The sequence below is a fragment of the Alosa alosa genome, chromosome 1 (assembly GCF_017589495.1).
Source record: "Alosa alosa isolate M-15738 ecotype Scorff River chromosome 1, AALO_Geno_1.1, whole genome shotgun sequence".
Taxonomy (NCBI): Eukaryota; Metazoa; Chordata; class Actinopteri; order Clupeiformes; family Clupeidae; genus Alosa; species Alosa alosa.
This window is the reverse complement of record NC_063189.1, coordinates 47588839-47609740: the sequence shown is the minus strand read 5'-3', so window position 1 is coordinate 47609740 and position 20902 is coordinate 47588839. Positions and strand designations below refer to the sequence as shown.

The following is a 20902-nucleotide window of genomic DNA, read 5'->3' as shown; positions in this document are numbered from 1 at the left end:
AACTTGAACCATCATAAGCCAAATCACAAGTCCTAACCTGCATCTAAATACTTATTTTCACTATTTCATATAAAAGAGATTGTATATGGCATGAGTCGCCGGGCCCTTTGTGATCCTTTTACATGTTTGAGTGCAGGGAAGAGACTGATTCCCTAGTTCCCAAATTTTACTTTTTAAAAGTAATTTATACCTGAAATAACATATTTTGCTTGTCGATTGAAGTGCTCCATCTACATTCTTATCTGCTGCCATATTAGCCTGAGGGAAGCAAGCAGCTCCAATTGTACAACAACAAATTTGCTCATGTAAATAGGCAGATTCAGTGCTGTCTCCTGTATGGTATAGACACGCAACCTGAAGCACGTCTCCCCACTTCATAGACACACATGCACTCTAATCTTTGACTTTTCACTGGACAATGTTTAACTCGGGCGAAGGATGGAGAATGGTAAAAAATGTATTCATATGACTATGCACATTCTGTAAGCCCAGTCTCTCGCAGTTTGACATAAACTAACTAGTAACCAGATTATTCTTTGAGGGGGAGGGGAATGTGTCTGAAAGTTCATCAACTTCTACAAAATGGGTCCAGTGCTTGGTGACGACACCTACACCAACGTCTGTGTCACTGCAGAGTATTCTGTCACTCTCTGGGTAAGTACCTTCTTGCTGGCCATGAAAACTTTGTTGGTCTTTTCCATACAACAACTGTGAATTCAAGCCTGTGCGTCAGTAGACCAGCTGGTGCTGCTCTCAGCTGTAAGCAAGTTTGTGGCCCGCACAGTGACTGACCCTTCATTGGCACAGCACATTGTGGAGTGGTGAGGCTACGTATACATCCTTGTCAAAAATGACAAAACTGACATTTACCTTAAGTCAAATGGGAATCACCTCCTGCCTAAAACATACCAAGATGACACTTCTCAGCTGACTGGAGTTTATATGCTGAATGAGCATCGTTTTGGACCACAACCAGAACAGAGAGTGAACTTGTTGTCAAATCAGATATCAAATACTGCATGGATTTATTCAAGAACATGTAATCGATCATATTCCTCTAAAATCACATCCACTTGACTTCAGAGGGTTGTTGAATTTTATTTGCATTTTACACCACAACAATGGCTTTGTCCAGGAAGAGTAAACACTTCATTATTAAACTATGATCAAACACCATGCTAAATTTAAGCTCCTGAAACTACCAAGGGCGCGCACTCTCTCTCTTTCCCTCTCTTCATCACACACACTCTCTCCCCTTGCACTCTGCTGGATGGGAGGAGCACAGGCATCCTCTCACTGTATAAGAAGTGCCGATCTCACAACAAGGGATTTTACACAGCTACTCAGGAGAAACGAAATGATCTGCCCTAGAGCCGTTGCAAAATGCTGGATGGACACCTACTCCTGGGATGGTTATCATTCACAGTTATAGTGTACCTTTTCAGCTTGCCTGGACCGACTACAGCTTATTTCGGGTAGGCACCTTTTACACTACAAAAGTTGGCCTCTGTGTCGCTGATAAATTAACGGTAATGAATAATTGCTGGAGATACTAACAGTACATTTTATAGAGTATACATAACAAATTAGGCACTATTCCAAATGCAACTACCAACACTTGTTTGATTCGTAAACTCTGGGAGTTTATTGCCGTGGATCTAACTTCACTTTTTGATGTGTCATCATAAAAACTGCTGGTGTGTAAGGATGTAGTTGAGAAATGCTAATTCGTGAAGCTGTTTTTTTTCTGTCGGCACCGCAGCCGTTGAAGTATAGTTGAGTGGTAAACCATACAGTGACAGCGGGTGGCGGCAGGTTGATTACGAGCTTGAAATCCTCCATTGCCTTTAAGCCATTAAGCGCAAGCATGTCACTTTGTTTTTTAAACCTTTGTGAACAAACAAACAAACAAACAATAAACCGCAACCATATTTTCAATAACGTTGGTTAGAGAGGGTATTTCCATACGAATTTGGAATCTGCACCTACATTGGGAAACCGGCAGCGGCTTAATATGAACTCACTTAGCGTAACGACGTTGTGGGCAATAACGGGATATTACCCTTACGGTGCTCAGAGGGGAGTGGGGTGTTTCATGGACTACACTACAGGCTAACAAAAGCAATTTTTAATAGGCATGCATTCTGAAAGGTTGGTAGGCTACCAGCCGTCATGTGATTCTTTTGTCGAAGTACTTGCAACTTAATAATGTAAGTCAGCTTCGAGCGCAGACGTGAAGGAAAAGGTGAGTGGAGGGTACAGTCTCAACAGCTGGTAACAATAAAGCAATGCAGCTCACTGAACTGGTGGCCGAAACGTCTGTTCTGCTCGCAGAGAATATTCACCATCCAGCATAAACAACGGCTTGAGAATTCTGGCATCCGCTGTGCGCTCCCACTAAGTTTAATAACAGTTTAAACAGAAATGAAAGAATGTGTCCAGAATTTACAGTTTCCCCATCTTGTCCATAAATTAGTTCGACTACAATCTCTTTAATTTAAAGTAATGCTAGACTTTCAAGATAGTGCACGCCTTTGCACATGTTAGTGGGGGTAGGTCAGTCTATTAAGTTGAAGACTTTTTTTGAAGATACTATCTGTAGCCTTATAAAATACATCTAATTTAGTAGCTGCATTTGAAGGTTTATGACCATGCTATCACAAAGCCAGCTCCACTTGTTTGAACAAGCAGACACTTAAAAGGATCACAAATCTTTGAGCTCAAGGGAACGCTTACTTTAGCCAAGAGACATCCCTCAAAGCCCACAAAATGAACCCTCACTTATGAGATAAACTCCCTAGCTACTATGCATATTTGGATGATGCTCTGAAATGTAGTTCTGGGGGTTGTCAAGTGCTGTATTGAAGAACTGTAATTATAGAGAGAAGCTTCATTCACTGTCAGTTGAGGTGGGTAGTACTGGTAGCAGTCTTGCCTGTTGTCAGGGAATGTGAAGGTGTTTTCAGAAAAGGAGCTGATCCATAGACCAACCAGGGGAGTGGCTCCCTCGGGACCTGTAGAACATTATGAAGTTATAAACCGGTTTGATGGGCTGTGGGGGTTCTGCATTGGGTCTCACGATTATTTCATTCCCTCACTGGAAAGGCAGTAAATTTAGAACCATAGCACAACACTGTCATGGACGGGGTATCTCTGAGTAATGAATAGTACACTGTTCTTTTTAAAGATGTGAAAGATTAAGACGGTTGCATAGTTGAAAATATTGCCCTGACAAAAGATCATTTTTATGTTCTTTGGCTTTTTGTGGGAATAAGGCACCACAACTGTCTGATATGACTAATTATGTGGTAATAAGAGTATATGTGGTTTTCCCCCCGAAACCTGTGCGTGAGCAATTAAACAAAGAGTTGGTATGACTCCCATCCGGATGATGTTTCGTTGTTACAGTGTTAGCAAAGCACCTCAATTTTGGGCACTTCATGGGGAAATTACCTGCTCTTTCATTTCATCAGGTTAGGAAAACAAACCATGAAAAGCCCATTTGCATCCTGAGGGAAGTGTGTTTTGTCTCTGGAGTCAGGAACTGCCCTCCAGATCGCCACTGCAAACACGTCAGACAGCCTCGGCTCTCCACTCAGAGTGTGGCACATCTGGCCTCAGTGGCCGGCGTAGAGTTATTTGTGCTCGCAGCAGAGGGAAAATAAGTCAGCACCAACACATGGTCTAGACCAGCCCAACTGAGAGAGAGTCTCAGCTACAGTGACATGAGCTCACTCTTATCCAAGCAACCCCCACCCTCATGCCTCCCCATCCCACCCAACTGCAGTTGATTTACCTCTAAACAGAGCGCCAGAGAGACAGCGTGAAATCTAAGCCCCTGACATTTTGATGGGCACAAACACTAACACGACTTGTTCAAATAAATAGCCACTGCCTGCGTGTATGTGTGAGCAAGGCATCCTCAGGGTACTGATTTACTCAAAATAGAGGGTCAATGTTGCATACCCAATTTCCCTTGTGCGGTGGAGCATAAGTGCAACATAAACACAGTCTCTTTTGCCAGTGGCCTGCGTCTCGGAGGGTGGGGTGGGATTCCTCGCGTAGTCAAGCAGCCGCTCAAATTGTCATCCCGGCCACAAGAATGTGAGCGCTCGCTTTTCCCCCCGCTGCTGCCTGTTGTGGCAGGTGCTCGCCCTCGGCTTCGTCCCGTATCGTCGGGGGTTACGTCCCTGGAAGCGAGCGCCGGCTCCTTATGGGAAACGCAGCAGGTTGGGGGAGAAATAGCACATAAAAGGCGTAATTGAGAAATTCCTGGAAGTGCTCAAGGAAGAAATCACGGGCGCTTGCTTTCTGTCTGGCCCGCGGTCCACACACCTCAGATGGCTCGGGGGGGATGGCGGGAACAGATGAGATGTGCTGAGAAAGGCATCACTCTTTAGGCACATGTGGCTGTGGAAGGAGAGGCTCTTTTCTGTGGTGCTTACACTGGCGTGCAGACTGCTCTGAGGCCAGCTTGGGGTCACGCACACATGTAGATCTGCACATGGCAAGTGCACCGCGGTGCGGATGACAAAATCAAGTTGGGAGCTGAGACTAATGGATTTTGTCAGTAATGCTAGTTATTTCTGCTTGAGCGGTGGTAGGCAGTTTTAATATTGGTTGTGGATCACTTGTATGCAGCCTGTTAGTTCAGAGTGCTTGCTGTTAGGTCTGTGACATATCAGACCCTTCATCGTCTCGTTCAAATGAACTTGTTCCAACCCTTTCAACTTTTGCACTGTTATTACTTAGACTTTTAAAACTCTTCCCCCGAGACAAGGCAAAGACAGGGCAGACTTGCCTGTTTTCACTTAAAGATTCTTAGTGAGCACTTGAATTGCCCCAAGGACCCACCAACGATCCTCACTCTAACACTTTTCGGATCTCTCAAACAACGCCCTCTCCTTCATGTCGATGCTGGTAGCAGGCTGGCGGTTTTGAGAATAATGACTGTGTGATTAACGCGGAGGCAGGGCTGGCGAGGGCTGGCGTTGCCTGCTAGATGGTGGTGGCGAGTGGCTCATTATGAGGTCTTAAGGCGTCATTACTCTCCCTGACACACAGGGCAGGGAGGGGCAGCTGTGACAGACCGAGGGACTTCCCAAACTTAACGCCACAGGATATCCTGCAGCCAGAGCAGCCCCCTGAAAGAAGAGCCCTCAGCCCCATGGCCTCTGATGATAGCGCTCCCTTTAGAAGTGCTGATGCTGGGCTCAGATGGACAGAGTGCAGGTCTCCCACACAGCAGAGTAAGATGCCACAGATGCCAGGCCCGTGTTGAGATTCATTTGATGCTGTGTGCGGATCTCAACTTAAGTCTGTAGGTTTTGACCCTCTCCGGGGTTGAGTCACTCAGACGTTTGGGAATACATACGTGCAGTGCCCACAGCCTCCACTGGGGGGTGCAGTCACTATTGCCAGCACAGGTTGGTCCTCAATCAGCACTTTCTGGGCCTTTATGTAACCCTAGGAGAGTGGGAAATGAGCAGCAAAAACAGCCATATCCAAAGGCACCGGACACTATGTAAATAGAATACAGTGCAAGAAAAAAATGTTTGGTCTCACGTTAGTTGTGGTCAAGTGCATTTTTGTACAGTATGCTTTTGATTTACTTGCATGTGCGATTATTTTGGCTTTAGCTCAGAGGAAAACCCCATAAAAAGGATCCACAAGAGAGGACTTCTGGATTTAATTCTTAAATTAGACAATGAAGTACACAGAATACCAAAGGGACATATTGTCTCATGAAATGGGATTTTTGGAATTTCATCCTCTCTTTAGATGTATACCAACATGAAAATGGCATTACAGCTGTCCAACAAAACAACCAAAAAAAAAACAACCAAAAAAAAATCATAAACCACTCCATATTTCCTGCCTTCAGCTTATTTAAGGCATTCACAGATGAACTGGACGCTCTTCTGACCCTTGAGCTGCTCTGGAGTGCTCACAGAGGTTAGTTGGTTCCTGGGCTTCACGGCATCACAGTCACACACATACTTTCAAGTATAATAGCAGCCTTTAATTACATGTCTTCATACATATTCCAAAACATCTAACCACATATCTGATTGACTCAAGCTTGTTTACCCCATTTACACAATCACTTTAGACAAACTTGTGTGTGAATGGGCATGCCGTGGAGCTGTATGCTACCCAGCATGATTATATGCTATTATTGCTTGGAGGAATGTCTTTAAAATGTGTTTGGCCCACTCACATCCGAAAGGCTTGAGGTTCTGGTATCGGCAGAGGCCATGGAGACCACAGTTTGGAAATATTGGCTTTTTAAGAGAGGGCGTCGCCGCCGCCGCCACTGCCTCCACCAGCCCAGCCGTCTGCAGTGGGCTTCAGGGGTGGACGGGGCTCCAGTGCAGGGCCTCAGAAGAACATGCTGAAGGTACAAACACTGATGGGCTTCGCAGATGGGGGACGGACAAGGGCAATTTGCAAAACAGGAAAGCCAATATGGAATCCAAATAGCCTCGGTGGTTAAGGATTGATGAAATGAAGTTAATTAGCGGGGTTTGCCATGTCTTAGGCTTCCCGTCCCTCACCACAGACCAATTTCCTCCCCATTGCGTGTGGGAACACTGGTTGAAATGACTGCTGTCTAAAGCCAAGATTAGAAGTCTGACAAAAGTCTGCGCTTTCTTGCAGCTCTTGTTTGGAAATGACGCTCCTTTCTCTTGTAGTGTTGACCCGGGGAGATCCAACGCTATCAGGCCATGAAAGCGAGCACTCTCGGAGGAGACACAGGCTTGCCATTAAGACCAGTAAACCATGTCAAGGCAACGTTCACCTCTTATCTGTTTTCAAATAGTCTGTTCTGCATCAACATCGACCCCTGATGCACAGACGTAAACATATTTGGAATAATTGTACCTCTCGCTTGCTATAGAGACTGAGCAAATCTTGTTTTCCACTAGAATGGTGTATTCCTCAGTCTTAAGTGATTTTAGTGATTCCGTAATCAACAGAAGCAACAGTAAACATCTGCAGACATTAGTCTGTTGTGATAGTTTTAGAAACCTTCAGAGGCTGTGGCTTAAGGGCCAGGTCCGGCACTTACATGGACTTGAAATAACTCCTCTCACATTTCCCAGCATTTGCTCAAAGCTCAAGTGATGAACAAAATAACCAAATAAACTCTGGGTCAGCTGTCAAGGGCATATAGTTCTAACATGCATCAGCCGCACCTTAATTGCTACCAGTCCTGTTATTTCATGCCCTGCAGTCGAGCGCACAAGGTGAGCCACAGTGACAGGTCATGACTTTAATAGGGGCACTTAAGAGTAAACCTTGACATCCTGACTTAATGACATTATCATCGAACCCCACAAGAAATGGGCATGCATATTTTTCATCATATCTGTAAAACTCCTCAAATGCTCACAGAAAAAAGCCCTCGTAATCTCCCAGTAGCGACAGTAAATTACCGAAATAATATGACTGAACTTGGCCACTTGTGTTTGTTGATGCATTATTGAAAACAGCTCCTGTTCTGTGGGAGGAATTTGACTTTTTACACGGGTGGGTAGCCATGAAAATGCCTTTGATTTTGTCTAAACGTGCATATGAGTATAATTATTTTAATGGGTCTGCGCAGCTATGGCCTCACTCTGGCTCACCGTTCACTTCTATTAGTGCTGCAGCGCGTTTCCTCAGAGTAGTCAGCGAGGCTTTGGAGTAGAGCTGTGTGTCGGTGTGTGTGTGTTTGTGTGAGTGAGTGCGTGTGTGTGTGGAGCTCCCTGCTCGTACCTGACACAAGCGTGTGCGGGCCCTGGGTTTGGGGCGTTAGTGCGCTGGTACAGGGGTGCTCTGTGCCATGGTGTGAGCTAGGACTGGAGAGTCATGTGGAGAGCGCTGAGCACCCAAACCTGTGCCAGTCACACAGTGACCACTCCTGAGCCTCTGACCCAGTGCAGCGGCGGGAGTGTGTGTGTGTGTGTGTGTGTGTGTGTGTGTGTGTGTGTGTGTGTGTGTGTGTGTGTGTGTGTGTGGGGAGGGAGGTGGGAGGAGGGAGGCCTGGGGTTCTCACACTCTAGTTAAACCTCTTACCATGCCCGGCTCCTGTGGCCCCATGTACACACTGGTGCTCCGCTCCCTCTGCATAACCACCTCCACCACCACCTCCACCTCCACCTCCACCTCCACCACTACCACCACCTCCACCACCACCTCCACCTCCACCTCCACCTCCACCACCACCACCACCACCACCACCTCCACCTCCACCACCACCGTTCACCATCTCCACCTCCACCACAGTCTCTGCTCCCCCAACCCCTGGTCTACTCTCCCAGAGAGAGAGAGAGAGAGAGAGAGAGAGAGAGAGAGAGAGAGAGAGAGAGAGCAGACTGAGGGACAGAGAGAGCAGACGCTTACAGAGCCCCACCTCCCGGGACAAAGCACAGAACGAAGCCTTTTACGAGAACGTTGCACTCAAGCAAGTTGGAGGCTTCACATGGAAAGGCTCAATGTGACGACTCCAAAGGCATGACTCAACAGCATAACTTTTAGCTCAACACACCGCTTTTTTCTTTGGGTCTGTGTCTCTGGGACTCTTGGTGTCAAGAGTGTAATGGGTGACCTGGGCTATTAGCGTGACTCCCTGGGCTTTGGGGGCCGAGGGGTCAGAGATGACATGACGGTTGGTCACTTCCTGTGTGTGTCACTAGACTCTGGGAGACATGTGACTGGGACTATCTCGCTGTCGTTGTAAAAGAGCAGACGATTCGTCATCTCCTCGCTATTCGGAGGGGTTTGTTGAATGCTAAAGTTTTATTGCTCGAGTTGTCCAAGACATTTCCTGAAAACGCATGGAGTTGAACACTCATTTTTATTCAGCCACGCCAATGATTGTCCTCCTAGAGCCAATATGAATTGGGACATTTTTTTGGCTGTCTCATAAAGTCTATTCATTGTGTCCTAAACCAAACAAATTCTTTTGTGGAGCAAATCAAGGTTAAGAACACATTATTACCTCAATGCATATACACATTGTTTGAGGATATAGTCAAGCCCATGTTCCACAGTGAAGGCCTTATTGAGTTGGTTTAAATATCTAACCCAGGTTTTGAAGCACACTGTTATTTGGAGAGGTCACGCCGAAGGCTTCCCTACCACAGTCTCTTGCCCCTGTGTTCAGGTGAGCCGTGCCCACTGCGCCGTAACCGCTGTCCTGGTCAGGCTCCGCGGCCCACGGAGCAGCAGCCCTTGGCTCCTGGGCATGGCCCTCGCTAGTAAAACAAACAGGCTTCCATGGATGCTGGCCGGGCCTGAGGGAGCATACCACACTCACATTCCTACTCGGCCTGGCCCGCAAGACACCACATGGGTATCCAGCACAGTGGTCTGAAGTTCATCCAGCTTTTTAGTGGAGGACATTTTTTTTTTTTACCTCTGCTTCACTTTCTCCCTCTCTTTCTCTCTCTCTCTCGCTCTTCCTGCCGACCTTTTTTTCACTCTAGCTTTGTACCTTTCACGCCCTACCTTCCCTCCCTCTCTGTTGCTCGTCATGCCTTCAGAGCCTTTTAGCAACTCAAACCCAGAGACGTCACAAGGCAGAGAAGCCTGCAAACAGTTTCACACAGAGAGCAGGTCTAGTCAACACTTAAGCCCTCTCCCCATTTGAATGGGCTGTCATTAAGTTTAGAGTGACACAGACTCTGGGCAGAATAGCTGCTAATTGATTCTCACTTTATCCTGCCTATATGTATTGAGGTTTTGTGTGTGTGTGTGTGTGTGTGTGTGTGTGTGTGTGTGTGTTTGGGGTGGTGGGGGTGGTGGTGGTAATGGGGTGGGGGGATAGTTGTCGAAGGACCTGTGATGGGTTTTGCTTCGCACCAAGGCCGAACCCTGCCGAAACATGAACCAGACGCGGGATGGGGGCTTTGTTGCCCCTCTTGAGCTATTCGTCCCTCTCCTCACATCTGCCATTGTTTTGGGTTTGCTGCAGCAGACAGCTGGGGGGGTTGTCTGAGAAAAGGCTTTGTTTGGGGTCAACAGCTGGGGGGAATGATTGGCATTCGTTTGGAGTAATTGCCCTGCTGGGGAGCCTGACCTGGCAGGCAACAGACCACACAATCAGCAAGTCCAGACGGAGCGAGGGAGCCGTTCTCTCTCTCTCTCTCCCTCTCTCTCTCTCTCTCTCCCTCTCTGTCTCTCTCGCTCGTTTTTACTCGCTCACTTGCTGGATTGCAGCCTTGGGCTGGGTTCAGACGGGTTGATGAGGAGGAGAGGTGTTGACTTCTAGGTAGTGCAACACACAAAGGCACTCACACACTCACACACATACACACACACACACACAGGCACAGACACAGATAGAGACACTTGCCTGTACACACACACACACAGAGAGAGAGAGAGAGAGAGAGAGAGAGAGAGAGAGAGAGAGAGAGAGTGGCTTAACACCTGTTGTTTAGAGGTACTGGAATGGACACACTGCTGGGCTTACTTGTCAAACATACACACACAGAAGAGCCCACATGGCCTCTTCTTCCTCAGCGCCCCTACAAATAAATCCTCTCTCTCTGCTGTGCAGTGCACTAATATCTGAAAGAGAGGCTAGAGAGAAAAGAGAGGCTAATTTGGGCAAAATACAGAGGATCTGGGGATGGTTTTCTCTCTTGCTCTCTCTCTCTCTCTCTCTCTCTCTCTCTCTCTCTCTCACTGTTAACCAAATACTGCTTGGGTTTTATATTGTCAGCAAGATCAGGGCCGTAGTGCCTCACACATCTGCTTCTGATTAGCTCCAAGAGTGTTTGTCTGTGTGCTGAAGTGTGTCTGTGTGTGTATGTGTCTGTGTGCTGAAGTGTGTCTGTGTGTGTCTGCTCATATGCGTGTGTGTGCCTGTGTGTCTCTGTGTGTGTGTGTGCGAGTGTTGGAGTGTGTGTGTGTGTGTGTGCGAGAGAAAGAGAGAGAGAGAGCAGACATGTGAAATTAGTGTGGGTGTGTGATATACTGGAGAAAGGTTTTATTCTCAGGTAAAATATATGAACTGTGGCCCCAGCCGTGGCGCGACTGGCTAGGGCACCTGCACCGTACGACCGGCGACCCGGGTTCGATTCCCGCCCTGTGGTCCTTTCTGGATCCCACCCCGACTCTCTCTCCCACTCACTTCCTGTCATTCTGTACTGTCCTATCTCATTAAAGGCATAAAAATATATGTATAGATATGAACTGTATCCTACACTCCGACACTAAGGTGTTCCAAATGAAACAAATGTGCTTTCGTTCCTTGTAGAGACTTGACACTGAGCGCATGACATTGTTAGAGTTCTGAATAGGAAACGCCTAAATTGGTTACTGCACGGGGAAATATTTTCAATATGCTACCATTTGTGTGAAAAGTTAATATATTTCCCCAAAATGAATAGCCTGTCAATTCAATGCATGAGATCACAGTTGTATGAATGTTTCACACCTTAAACTACATACCACAGTGCATATCGCAAGGGAAAGATTATTTTGGTAAGTGTTGAAATGACCTCAGCGAAAAGATGAGGTTCCCTGACAGGACAAATCATCACCTGATCATTTGTCATTTGCAATCTTTGCACCTCCATGTTTTTCCATGTGTAATTGCTATACGAGTGCTGTGAAATTGGCCAAAAAGTGAAGGAAAAAAATTAAAAAAAACACAGGAAAAAAACAACCCAAACAATCTGACCAGAGTTAAACCAGTCCTTGCTCTGCTTTTCCTATTTATAAACACATTAGAACACGCACTACCTTTCCTATTTATACAAACACATGAGAAAAGCATGCACTGCCACTGCATGGCTTACAGTCAGGGTTGGTGCCCTATGGTGAGGTTATGTGTGATGACACAAAAAAGCAAGATGCATGGTTTCCATTCTGCCCTTGCACAGGGAAATGCATATGATGTCAATGTCATGGCCAATGTGAAGTGTTGACAGTCATAAAAAAGGACCCTAACAGCCATGTGAGGTAGTTAGTGAAAGATGGATGCAAGGCAATGGGCGAGATTAGCCCTGTAAAGCTGCAGCCATGCTTAAGGAGGGAGCGAATGCGAACAAACTGGAAACTGGAAAAAGCCAAGCTGAGCAAACAGTGGCAGGGATCACACCTCACTTATGATAACACTGCGCTTTATACTGTCGTGCAGCAGGTATTATGTTTCATGCGTGTTGCCGTGCCAACACCTCAAAGACCAACAGAAAAACAAATTGGCTGTCTTGGCTTCAAGACATAAATCAGTGTAGAGCATTCCCGCTGTGCAGTGTTGTTTGTTGTGCTTACAGTGTTGTGTGTGATTATTATTATTTGGGTTTTGGAGTGCATGTAAAAGTCATATGCAATAGATGTTAGATGAATTCTAAAGTATCCTCAAAGAATATCTGTTTGTATAACCTGAGTGAATTCCTGATAAGAATGTCAAAGAATACTGGAAGCATACATTTTAGTAGTGTCTGGCTGTGGTGGATGCTGATGAGAAAGAAAGCCATTTCATTTGGCCTCCATAGTGCATGGTTTGTTTCAGGACACTTTCTACACATTTTCAATTCCACCTGTGTTTTGCACATACACTGCATTCTGTAGGATGCTTGTCTTTTTGTTGATACTGACGAATCTCAAGATGTTAAGTGTCAATTGATGCCATCCTCAGCTGGTGTTATTGTGCTATAATGCACACGTACATGCTCACAACCTGAGCCTAAAAATACCAATCTCACTATATATCCTGTGTGCATTATACAGGCTGATGACAAGAGAGACTACATGTACCCGACTGCAAATACACTGCAAGTCCTTGATCTGTCATCCATTACTTCATGTACTGTGCTACACTACTTGCAAACACTACACTTATTTGTAATTATCATAAATAATCATCAGTAACACTAAATGGAAGTATTGAACTAAGGAACAGATTAAGTAACATCAAATAGAATGATGTACTGCACATGAACTAAATAGACGGTTTCACAGTTTTCCTCCTAAGGACATTATTGAAATGGGGATTAATCTGAGCGCACATCTGCGATAGCAGTTAGGTTTTGAGAGTTCAGCCTCAGAGTGGAAAACATGCACAGCGAGTGGGGTATCACAGCTCCATCTCTGGAGACTGGGAGCATTTGACTGCTCAAATCTTGCCTCGAGCCCTCTTGGTAACTGGCTAAAAATATTCTGCTGTAAGACACCAGCAGCAGTCAAAGGATTTAGCAGAGCGATTTGTCTGGCTAGCTTCCAGTTCCATAGTGTCTTTTTTTCTGTCAGATAGACACACGTCACACAGACTGTCCACAAGAGTGACGTGATTCCCGGGTTGTCTTTGAATAACCACAAGCATCTGTTTTGTGCTCATCTGAGATTTTCCATGAGAGCCTTATACTTAAACTTAGCTCTCATACATGACCACTGCTTAGAAATATGTCTAAATAGATATAGTCAGTATCCTATACTTGCTTATTGAATCCTTAGCTTTCTAAAATGTAACATTTAAAACATAAGGTGAAAAATCAACATGGTGAACAGGAAAATGGTCAACACAACTGGAATTTTCATTTAAATTGTTTTTTATGCACCTGAGTCTGCATTCTCAACAGCTTTATAGAATCAATATAGCACTTTTTTTTATATGGACATGATTAAAATGCTAGTAGTCTACAGTACCCGCAGCACTGTTTGTGTACGTGTTCTATCAGCAACACAACACAATACTGCTGCACTCAAAACATGACCAGTATCTTCAAGCAGGGATGTTTTTGGATCCATGACAATAAACAGTATACACCCATCTCTTTTTATCTCAAGTATTCACAACCAAAACAATAACAGTAACAACAAAACAATAACAAATAAATAGGCTATAAATAACTGATGTCTATGTATAAGTTTGGACACATTCTTTACTGTTAGAAACACCGGGAGCTGTCAGGCAAACAGGTTTTTCAAGTCTTGACTTGCCTAGTTTCCACTTGTAAACTCATCCAGTACGTCAAAACAGGTAGGAAAAGCAAACAAGTTTTGGAAAAATGGAAACATTTGGCCTCTTTTGAACACACAAATTCCAAAATCCCAGACTCACATTGCCTGACATTGCTCTCCCTTTAAATGGCTGCTGTGAATTGACTGCGCTTGTCACAAACAACTACACGTGTCTGACATGGCGACCAGACACAGAAGAAAACAGGAAACTGAAACATGTCGAGGGGCAGGAAAAACGTAGGTGTCCGAGAGAGCTCATTTTTTACCCTGGAGATGTTATGACGCAAGTGCTTCAGCTGCATCATCCTTCATGTAGCCGACATAACTATTACTTTACAAGCACATAGAAACCGAACAGTGTCCTTACATTGGTCCCAAAGTTAGACTTGGGGCGTTCCTTGTCTCAGGGTCGTGTACAGCTCGAAAACCTGCAGATCTACTCAGGCAGATCTGGGCAAATCTCTCTGTGTGGTTTTCACATCAGATCTCTGTGGGAGTTTGCAAAGGTGCATTAAAAGCGCAACTGGTATACAATGCTCATGCCAGTTGCATAAGCATATGAACTTCACTGAACCTAACGTGTTGCCTGGGATCACGTGGCCTTGTTTGACAGAGAATCGAAAGATTAGCTGAGAGGTCCATGACGGAAACACTGTTAGTCATTAAAATGGTTTGGGTGTCGGGCAGTGAATACTAATGCAGCTGATTGTCTGTGATCTACCTCATGACCAGAGATGATGTCATTTGTTGGGCAGAAACTGGACTGTCCCCCATAATTGTCCTCAGGTAGACCTCCCGATGGCTGTGCGCTGGGTAACCATGGTTTTTCTCCACTCAGACATGGTCAGGAGGGTGGAGGCACCATAATTATATAAATAAATATAAATAATTATATTAAGTGCTTCCAGAGGCAGCCACAGGGATATCATAATTGTCATAATTGGATTATCCAAAGGTCTCTCCACTGGAGAAATAGTCAAGCAACCAGGATCCATCTTTCAACGGAGCTGTGTGCTGGTGATCGTGATGACTACCAGATGATGGGTGTAGCTACCTCAGGCTGATCACTCTACACTCCTCCCCACATAGACCACTACTGTACTGCGCAGTCGGCGGGATGAGGAGATACTGCTCCTTCCATTACTGAAGCGTTTATGGAGTCTACAGCATTCCTGGCCTGGATTGTGAGGGAGAGAGAGATGGAGAAGTAGGCCTACAGTAACAGTGCAGGCACTCTAGGTGGGTTTTTATGAAGGCTCAGCCACACACATTGCTAATAGTCTCCAGTAACTGAATGTCAAGGGGGAAACCTTGCTTTTCCTAAAAACAGTGCCCTACCACCTAATCCTCAAGACACTCTGGACCACCAACCCCCCCAACAAAATAAAAACAAAATGAACACACAACTGTGCACCCCTGCACTTTGGATGGAGACATGCTTGAGCTATTGAGTAAACATCAGGTTTTCATGTTTCATGACTTCTTTGCGAAACTGCTCACTCACTCTAAAAGCCAAGGCACCGGTGCCTGAATTGTGGAAATTTGGCAGAGAGTTTGGGGGTTGTTGCCAGCGGCAGGAGACAGGTCTGTTGCTTTCAGCTCTCCTCAGCAAAATTCTATGGAGGTGATCAGAGAGAGAAATGCTCTTGAGCTTCCCTGAAACCTCCAGCGCAGCTGTGAACCTCATGCCCGCTTCTGTGTTGATTTGCGTTGTTGGGGCAACCCCAGGCCATAGTTAATAATAGCCGCTGTCTATATTAGTAGACAAAAGTGGCAGATTTAAAAGCATAAACGTTTCTGTAATGACATGTGTGCTGCAGTAAGTCAGTGTGTTTGTGAGTTCTGTAAAGCCATTTATTCTGCTCCTTCGCTTTGGACGTGTAAAAGGGACCCAGAAATTACACATAATGAGCAACTATCCTGCCAATACTGTCAGTTGGTGTGACCAAAATGGTCGCCGCCTGACCGTCCTGTCCTCCAGCGTGTGTTTGTGAGAGTCGCACTCGGCTCTCACTAGTGCAACCTCAGAATGCCTGGGCAGCTCCGCGCGGCAGTTATGCGGCCGACCCTGCTAGCATGTTTTATGCTCTCTTGCCCTCAAAATAAACTGTCAAAAAGATGTCCCGATCTGTCATGCGTCCTGTCCGCACCATGTGTAGGCAGGATGGGAGTGATTCTCTGCTTGTCGTGTGCAGTCTGTGTGTGTGTGTGTGTGTGCGTGTGGAAGGAAGGCACACATACACTGAACGGCTCTTTGTTCCTCTGCTGTGTTAAGTGAGAAGCCTAATGTTTTATGCAGTGAGTGGATAGGTTCTGCACTTTTGTCTATGCGTCTGGTCCAACATAAACACCAGAGCTCGAGCTTGCTTTGCATGCTGATCTCACTGTTGACCTTAAGCAATACTTGGATTCTCTTGAACATTAACTATTCTGATGGAGTTTGGACACCAAATGTATGTGAACATTAACAACAAGCGAGACAATAGTTCCTGATTGTTGTTGAGCACAACTTGGCCATATGCATATCATTACTTGTAGGAGTGTTCCCCCCTCGACTGCAGGTCATTGTGAGTTGTCTCGACCCAGAAGACTATGCCTATATGTTTAAATGCATACAGTACAGGATGCATTAGTATTCCATGTGTGTGCAAGTGTGGTATCAGTTGCAGTGTTCACACAGTGTATACACACACAATAGAAAACAGCCCAAACCAGCTAAAGTGAGAGGAAGTATGCAATACCATACATGATCAGTATAGGCACAACATGTGATGCATTTCCTAGCCCATTGTTCTTTTGTTGTCTCTTATTGTTTGTTGTCGCCCCAAGTGTGTGGGCTGACCGTGTGTGACTGACCGTGTGTGTGTGTGTGTGTGTGTGTGTGTGTGTGTGTGTGTGTGTGTGTGTCTCTGCTTGTGTTTCCTGTCCCAGGCTGACAGGTAATGAACCCCTGTCCATCCTGCCGTTGAGCTCGCAGCCGGAGGAGAGGGTGGCCAAGGCCCACTACAAGCTGTGCGACCGGCTCAAGCTTGAGAAGAAGCAGCGGCGCATGTGCCGCCGTGACCCGGGTGTGGCCGAGACGCTGATGGAGGCCATTACCCTGAGTGTCCTGGAGTGCCAGTACCAGTTCCGCTACGAGCGCTGGAACTGCACCCTCGAGGGGCGCTATCGAGCCAACATTCTCAAGAGAGGTGTGTGTGTGTGTGTAGGTGTGTGTGGGGTGTGTGTGCGTGTGTGTCTGTGTGTGTTTCTGTGTGTGCATAGCATACCTGAGTGCACCCCGTGTGCTGCCATGGTCCGTTTCTGTGTCACAGATGTGTGTCAGAACATAAGTTGAGTAACCTTCAAAAGAGTTTAAAGTGGGAGAGGGGTTTTACTATGTGCCATTGAAATCTAGCCCCTCCCTCCCCTTACATAGGTCACTGCTATTTCTGTCTTGATCATCAGTAATCCATAGATCATCAGCTGCTGATTTATTAGATACTAATCTCTCAATGATACTATCTAACAGATTTATTTACAATTTACAAAATCACATTTGTTTATCTTTAGGTCAGCCTTTGTAGATGCAGCTTGGTAACTGTCTTATGTTCCAATCTCTCTCCCAGGGTTTAAGGAGACGGCCTTTCTGTATGCCATCTCCTCCGCTGGCTTGACCCACGCCATGGCCAAGGCCTGCAGTGCGGGTCGCATGGAACGCTGTACCTGTGACGAGGCCCCGGACCTGGAGAACCGCAAGGCCTGGCAGTGGGGCGGCTGTGGAGACAACCTCAAGTACAGCAACAAGTTTGTTAAGGACTTCCTGGGCAAAAGGTCCAACAAAGATATCCGCGCCCGGGTGGACATGCACAACACCAATGTTGGCATGAAGGTAAGCACAGAGCATTTGTTTTTGTTACTGCCTCAGTATAGCAGAGGCTTTGCATCACAGGAGCAGCACAACATGGATAGGATTGCTGCCTATATTTTACACTCATGGTAGAGGCACAACATTAAAAGATGTTACATTCATATGACCTATTCATTGTATAATATAATATGTCCATAAGACATATTATGGGACTGTGATTACTGAGGGGTTAGGATCATTGTTTATATTAGCAATCAGTTGTCAGACTTACAACAGCACCGGTCAAACAACAGTCTTAATAAGACTCTCTCAGGAAGCTGAGACTGCAGTTTCTCGAAAGATCAAAGTGAAATAACCACATTTCAAACACATTATTTGATGCAATTATAACTGAATGTCAATAAAAGAGTTATTTAGTAGTCATTCCAGTGGAGAAGGTAATTCACACAAAGGCCATATTGTTAACTGCTTTCTGTGGTCGCTGTATAAATATTGAGATACAATGCCTTAGCAATCCCTTAGGTCCGATGCAAAAACGACTTGTTTAAAATGCTGTGTTTAATTCATTTTTTAAAACGCTCATTTTTCCTCTACTGGCTTCCTTCTTCAAACGAGTGACCAGTGAGGGCCTTGGGCTGTCCCAAGCATACCTCCACCATTGTTTGTGGTGAGACAGGGAGGAGGGATGAAGTTTGGATGTTGCTTTGACAGCTAAAGCAAAAAGACTCGAGGAAGGTCCGCTAGCATACGGCCAAAACAAATGGCTGCTTTTGGCCCCCGTTGAGCATTCAGGTTTCCTTGTATTGTTGCCATTTTCATTTTTGTGTGAATATAAAATATAAATTATGAGCACAAATGCTAGCAGACACAGATGTGTCCCCGCGGGCTGCTCGCGGCTCGTCCTCCTCCCGCTGCCCATCCAACACCATTCTGGATCCTCGATTCGCAATAAAAGATTAACAGCGCTGTTTTGTATTCCCTTTTTTATTTTGCACATCTAGTGAGGTGTACAGAAACTTGGGGTGCAGTCCCATATGCAGCACAAAACCATGGAATGTGCTTGCCTCGCCGTCGCCAGCGATTTAAAGCTGACTTGTCACATTTCGCTGAATTGCCAGGGTGGTGGTGGACACGCACTTTCAAATCCACCACTCCATTTTACAACGAGAAAGCACTGGTGAAGGATCAGGCAATAGGGAATGTTTGTTTTAGTCATTTCACATGACATATAAAATGTATGAAACATCTATTTTTTATGTCCTGTTACTCACTCTATTACTCATAAGATGAACGGCCCATCAGTTCATTTGTTGTATTTATTAACCTCCAGAGTCCTCTGCTAAAGAGGTAAGAGGTGAAGCTGTTTCAGACATTTTGCTGAGCTGCTAGGTAGTTAATGTGCTTTGCCAGACTCTTTTACTGAACCAGAAGTAAAACAACATTGGCACAATTATAGGGAGAGACCTTGGCTTTTTGCCTCTTCTCTTACCTCTTAACAACCCCAAGAATGTCGCTTCTCAGATTTTCCCAGGGCCATCTCAATAGATCTTTTATTTAGGAAGTACTTTGGAGAATGCAGTGGTGCACTTATTTCTAATAACCATCATTGACTTAAATCAGGCACTATTACCCCTGTTTATCATTGCAATATTGCCAGGACCTGCCCTCTTCAGGCCTGACCTTAAACCCTGGGGCAGTCAGCTTTATTACAGGGGGTTTGGGGGTTGTCCTGATAGATAGTAGTTGGTGTCTCTGCTGTGAAGTTATTATGCAACCTTATTGTGCCTCATAAGCTCAGTTCCTGATTACTCCCCTGCAGTGTTGACTGAAGTAATAGCAAAGCTGGACATCAAGGTCCCCAAAAGAAATTGTGAAATAAACCTAGTGTAGCGTGACAGTGTGATTTGAGAGTAGTTCATGTTGCTTAGTGATAGTATTTTTTTTAATACAAGGACAATGTTTACAGGTAACAAGGAAATAATGTCCAGGATCAAAGGAAGCAGTGCCCTCAGCATATCTCATTCTTATAGAGTTATTGAGAATGATGTTTGGCAAACATTTGGGTTCTCTTGAAGTGAGTTGACTGACACATGCCTCCATGCCCCCTGCCCAGGTGATCAAAGCTGGGGTGGAGACGACCTGCAAGTGCCATGGCGTGTCCGGCTCCTGCACAGTCCAGACGTGCTGGCGGCAGCTCTCGCCGTTCCACGAGATCAGCAAACAGCTCAAGCAGCGCTACGAGACCTCGCTCAAGGTGGGCAGCTTTACCAACGAGGTCACTGGCAAGGGCGACATCTCTCAGAGCCGCGCCCAGCAGCAACAACAACAGCAGCAGCAGCAGCAGCAGCAGCAGCCCGCAGTGCTGGGTCCACGGGACCAGATCCCCCGGACCATGGACCTGCTGCACATCGAGGACTCGCCCAGCTTCTGCCGGGCCAGCAAGTACTCGGCAGGCACGTCCGCCCGCAAGTGCTACAAGGACAAGAACTGTGATGCCATCTGCTGCGGCCGCGGCCACAACACCCAGAGCCGCGTGGTGACGCGCCCGTGCCAGTGTCAGGTGCGCTGGTGCTGCTATGTGGAATGCAAGCAATGCACGCAGAGAGAGGAGGTGTACACCTGCAAGGGTTAGGGGCGGGGGAGGGGGGCACACACTCTCTCTCTCTCTCTCTGTCTGTTTATCTCTGTCTCTCCATCTTTCCATCTCTCTCATCACCTCTGTGTCATTGTGCTGAAAAGGGTAAAGATGAAAGAGACAGAAAGTGAGTGAGAGAGAAGAGGGTGGGCATGGAGTTTGCAGTGTGTGTGTGTGTGTGTTTCTGCATATGTGTGAATGTGGTGTGGAGGTACGTGTGTGTGTGTGTGTGTGTGTGTGTGTGTGTGTGTGTGTGTGTGTGTGTGTGTGTGTGTGTGTGTGTGTATGTGAATGAGTGAGTGAATGCATAAGTATAAGTACGCATGGTCAGGGTTTCGTTGAGGTGACTCCACTCTTGGAATGGTGGTATCCCCACAACAGCCCCTTTCCTGGCCTGAGTTTGGGGCAGACAACAGGCCAACGCCAGACATGAGCACTTTGGAGTGGTTTCTTTGGGT

General features: G+C 46.0%; 1 protein-coding gene across 1 annotated transcript; it reads left to right on the top strand.

Annotated features, from left to right (window-relative positions):
* Positions 1 to 1352: 1352 nt before the first annotated feature.
* Positions 1353 to 20609, top strand: wnt9a (wingless-type MMTV integration site family, member 9A). The gene is made up of 4 exons (XM_048256443.1): positions 1353 to 1475; positions 16891 to 17150; positions 17568 to 17830; positions 19923 to 20609. Exons 1-4 carry the CDS (start codon positions 1384 to 1386, stop codon positions 20439 to 20441), a joined length of 1134 nt encoding a protein of 377 aa, XP_048112400.1. The 5' UTR covers positions 1353 to 1383; the 3' UTR covers positions 20442 to 20609.
* The last annotated feature ends 293 nt before the right edge of the window (positions 20610 to 20902 follow it).

What these genes read in the sequence shown, in the direction of transcription:
- wnt9a (XM_048256443.1), top strand. Translation starts at nt 1,384, where the DNA reads ATGCTGGATGGACACCTACTCCTGGGATGGTTATCATTCACAGTTATA. An exon ending in AGCCAACATTCTCAAGAGAG is followed by an intron (nt 17,151 to 17,567) that starts GTGTGTGTGTGT and finishes TCTCTCTCCCAG; the next exon opens with GGTTTAAGGAGACGGCCTTT. An exon ending in ACACCAATGTTGGCATGAAG is followed by an intron (nt 17,831 to 19,922) that starts GTAAGCACAGAG and finishes CCCCCTGCCCAG; the next exon opens with GTGATCAAAGCTGGGGTGGA.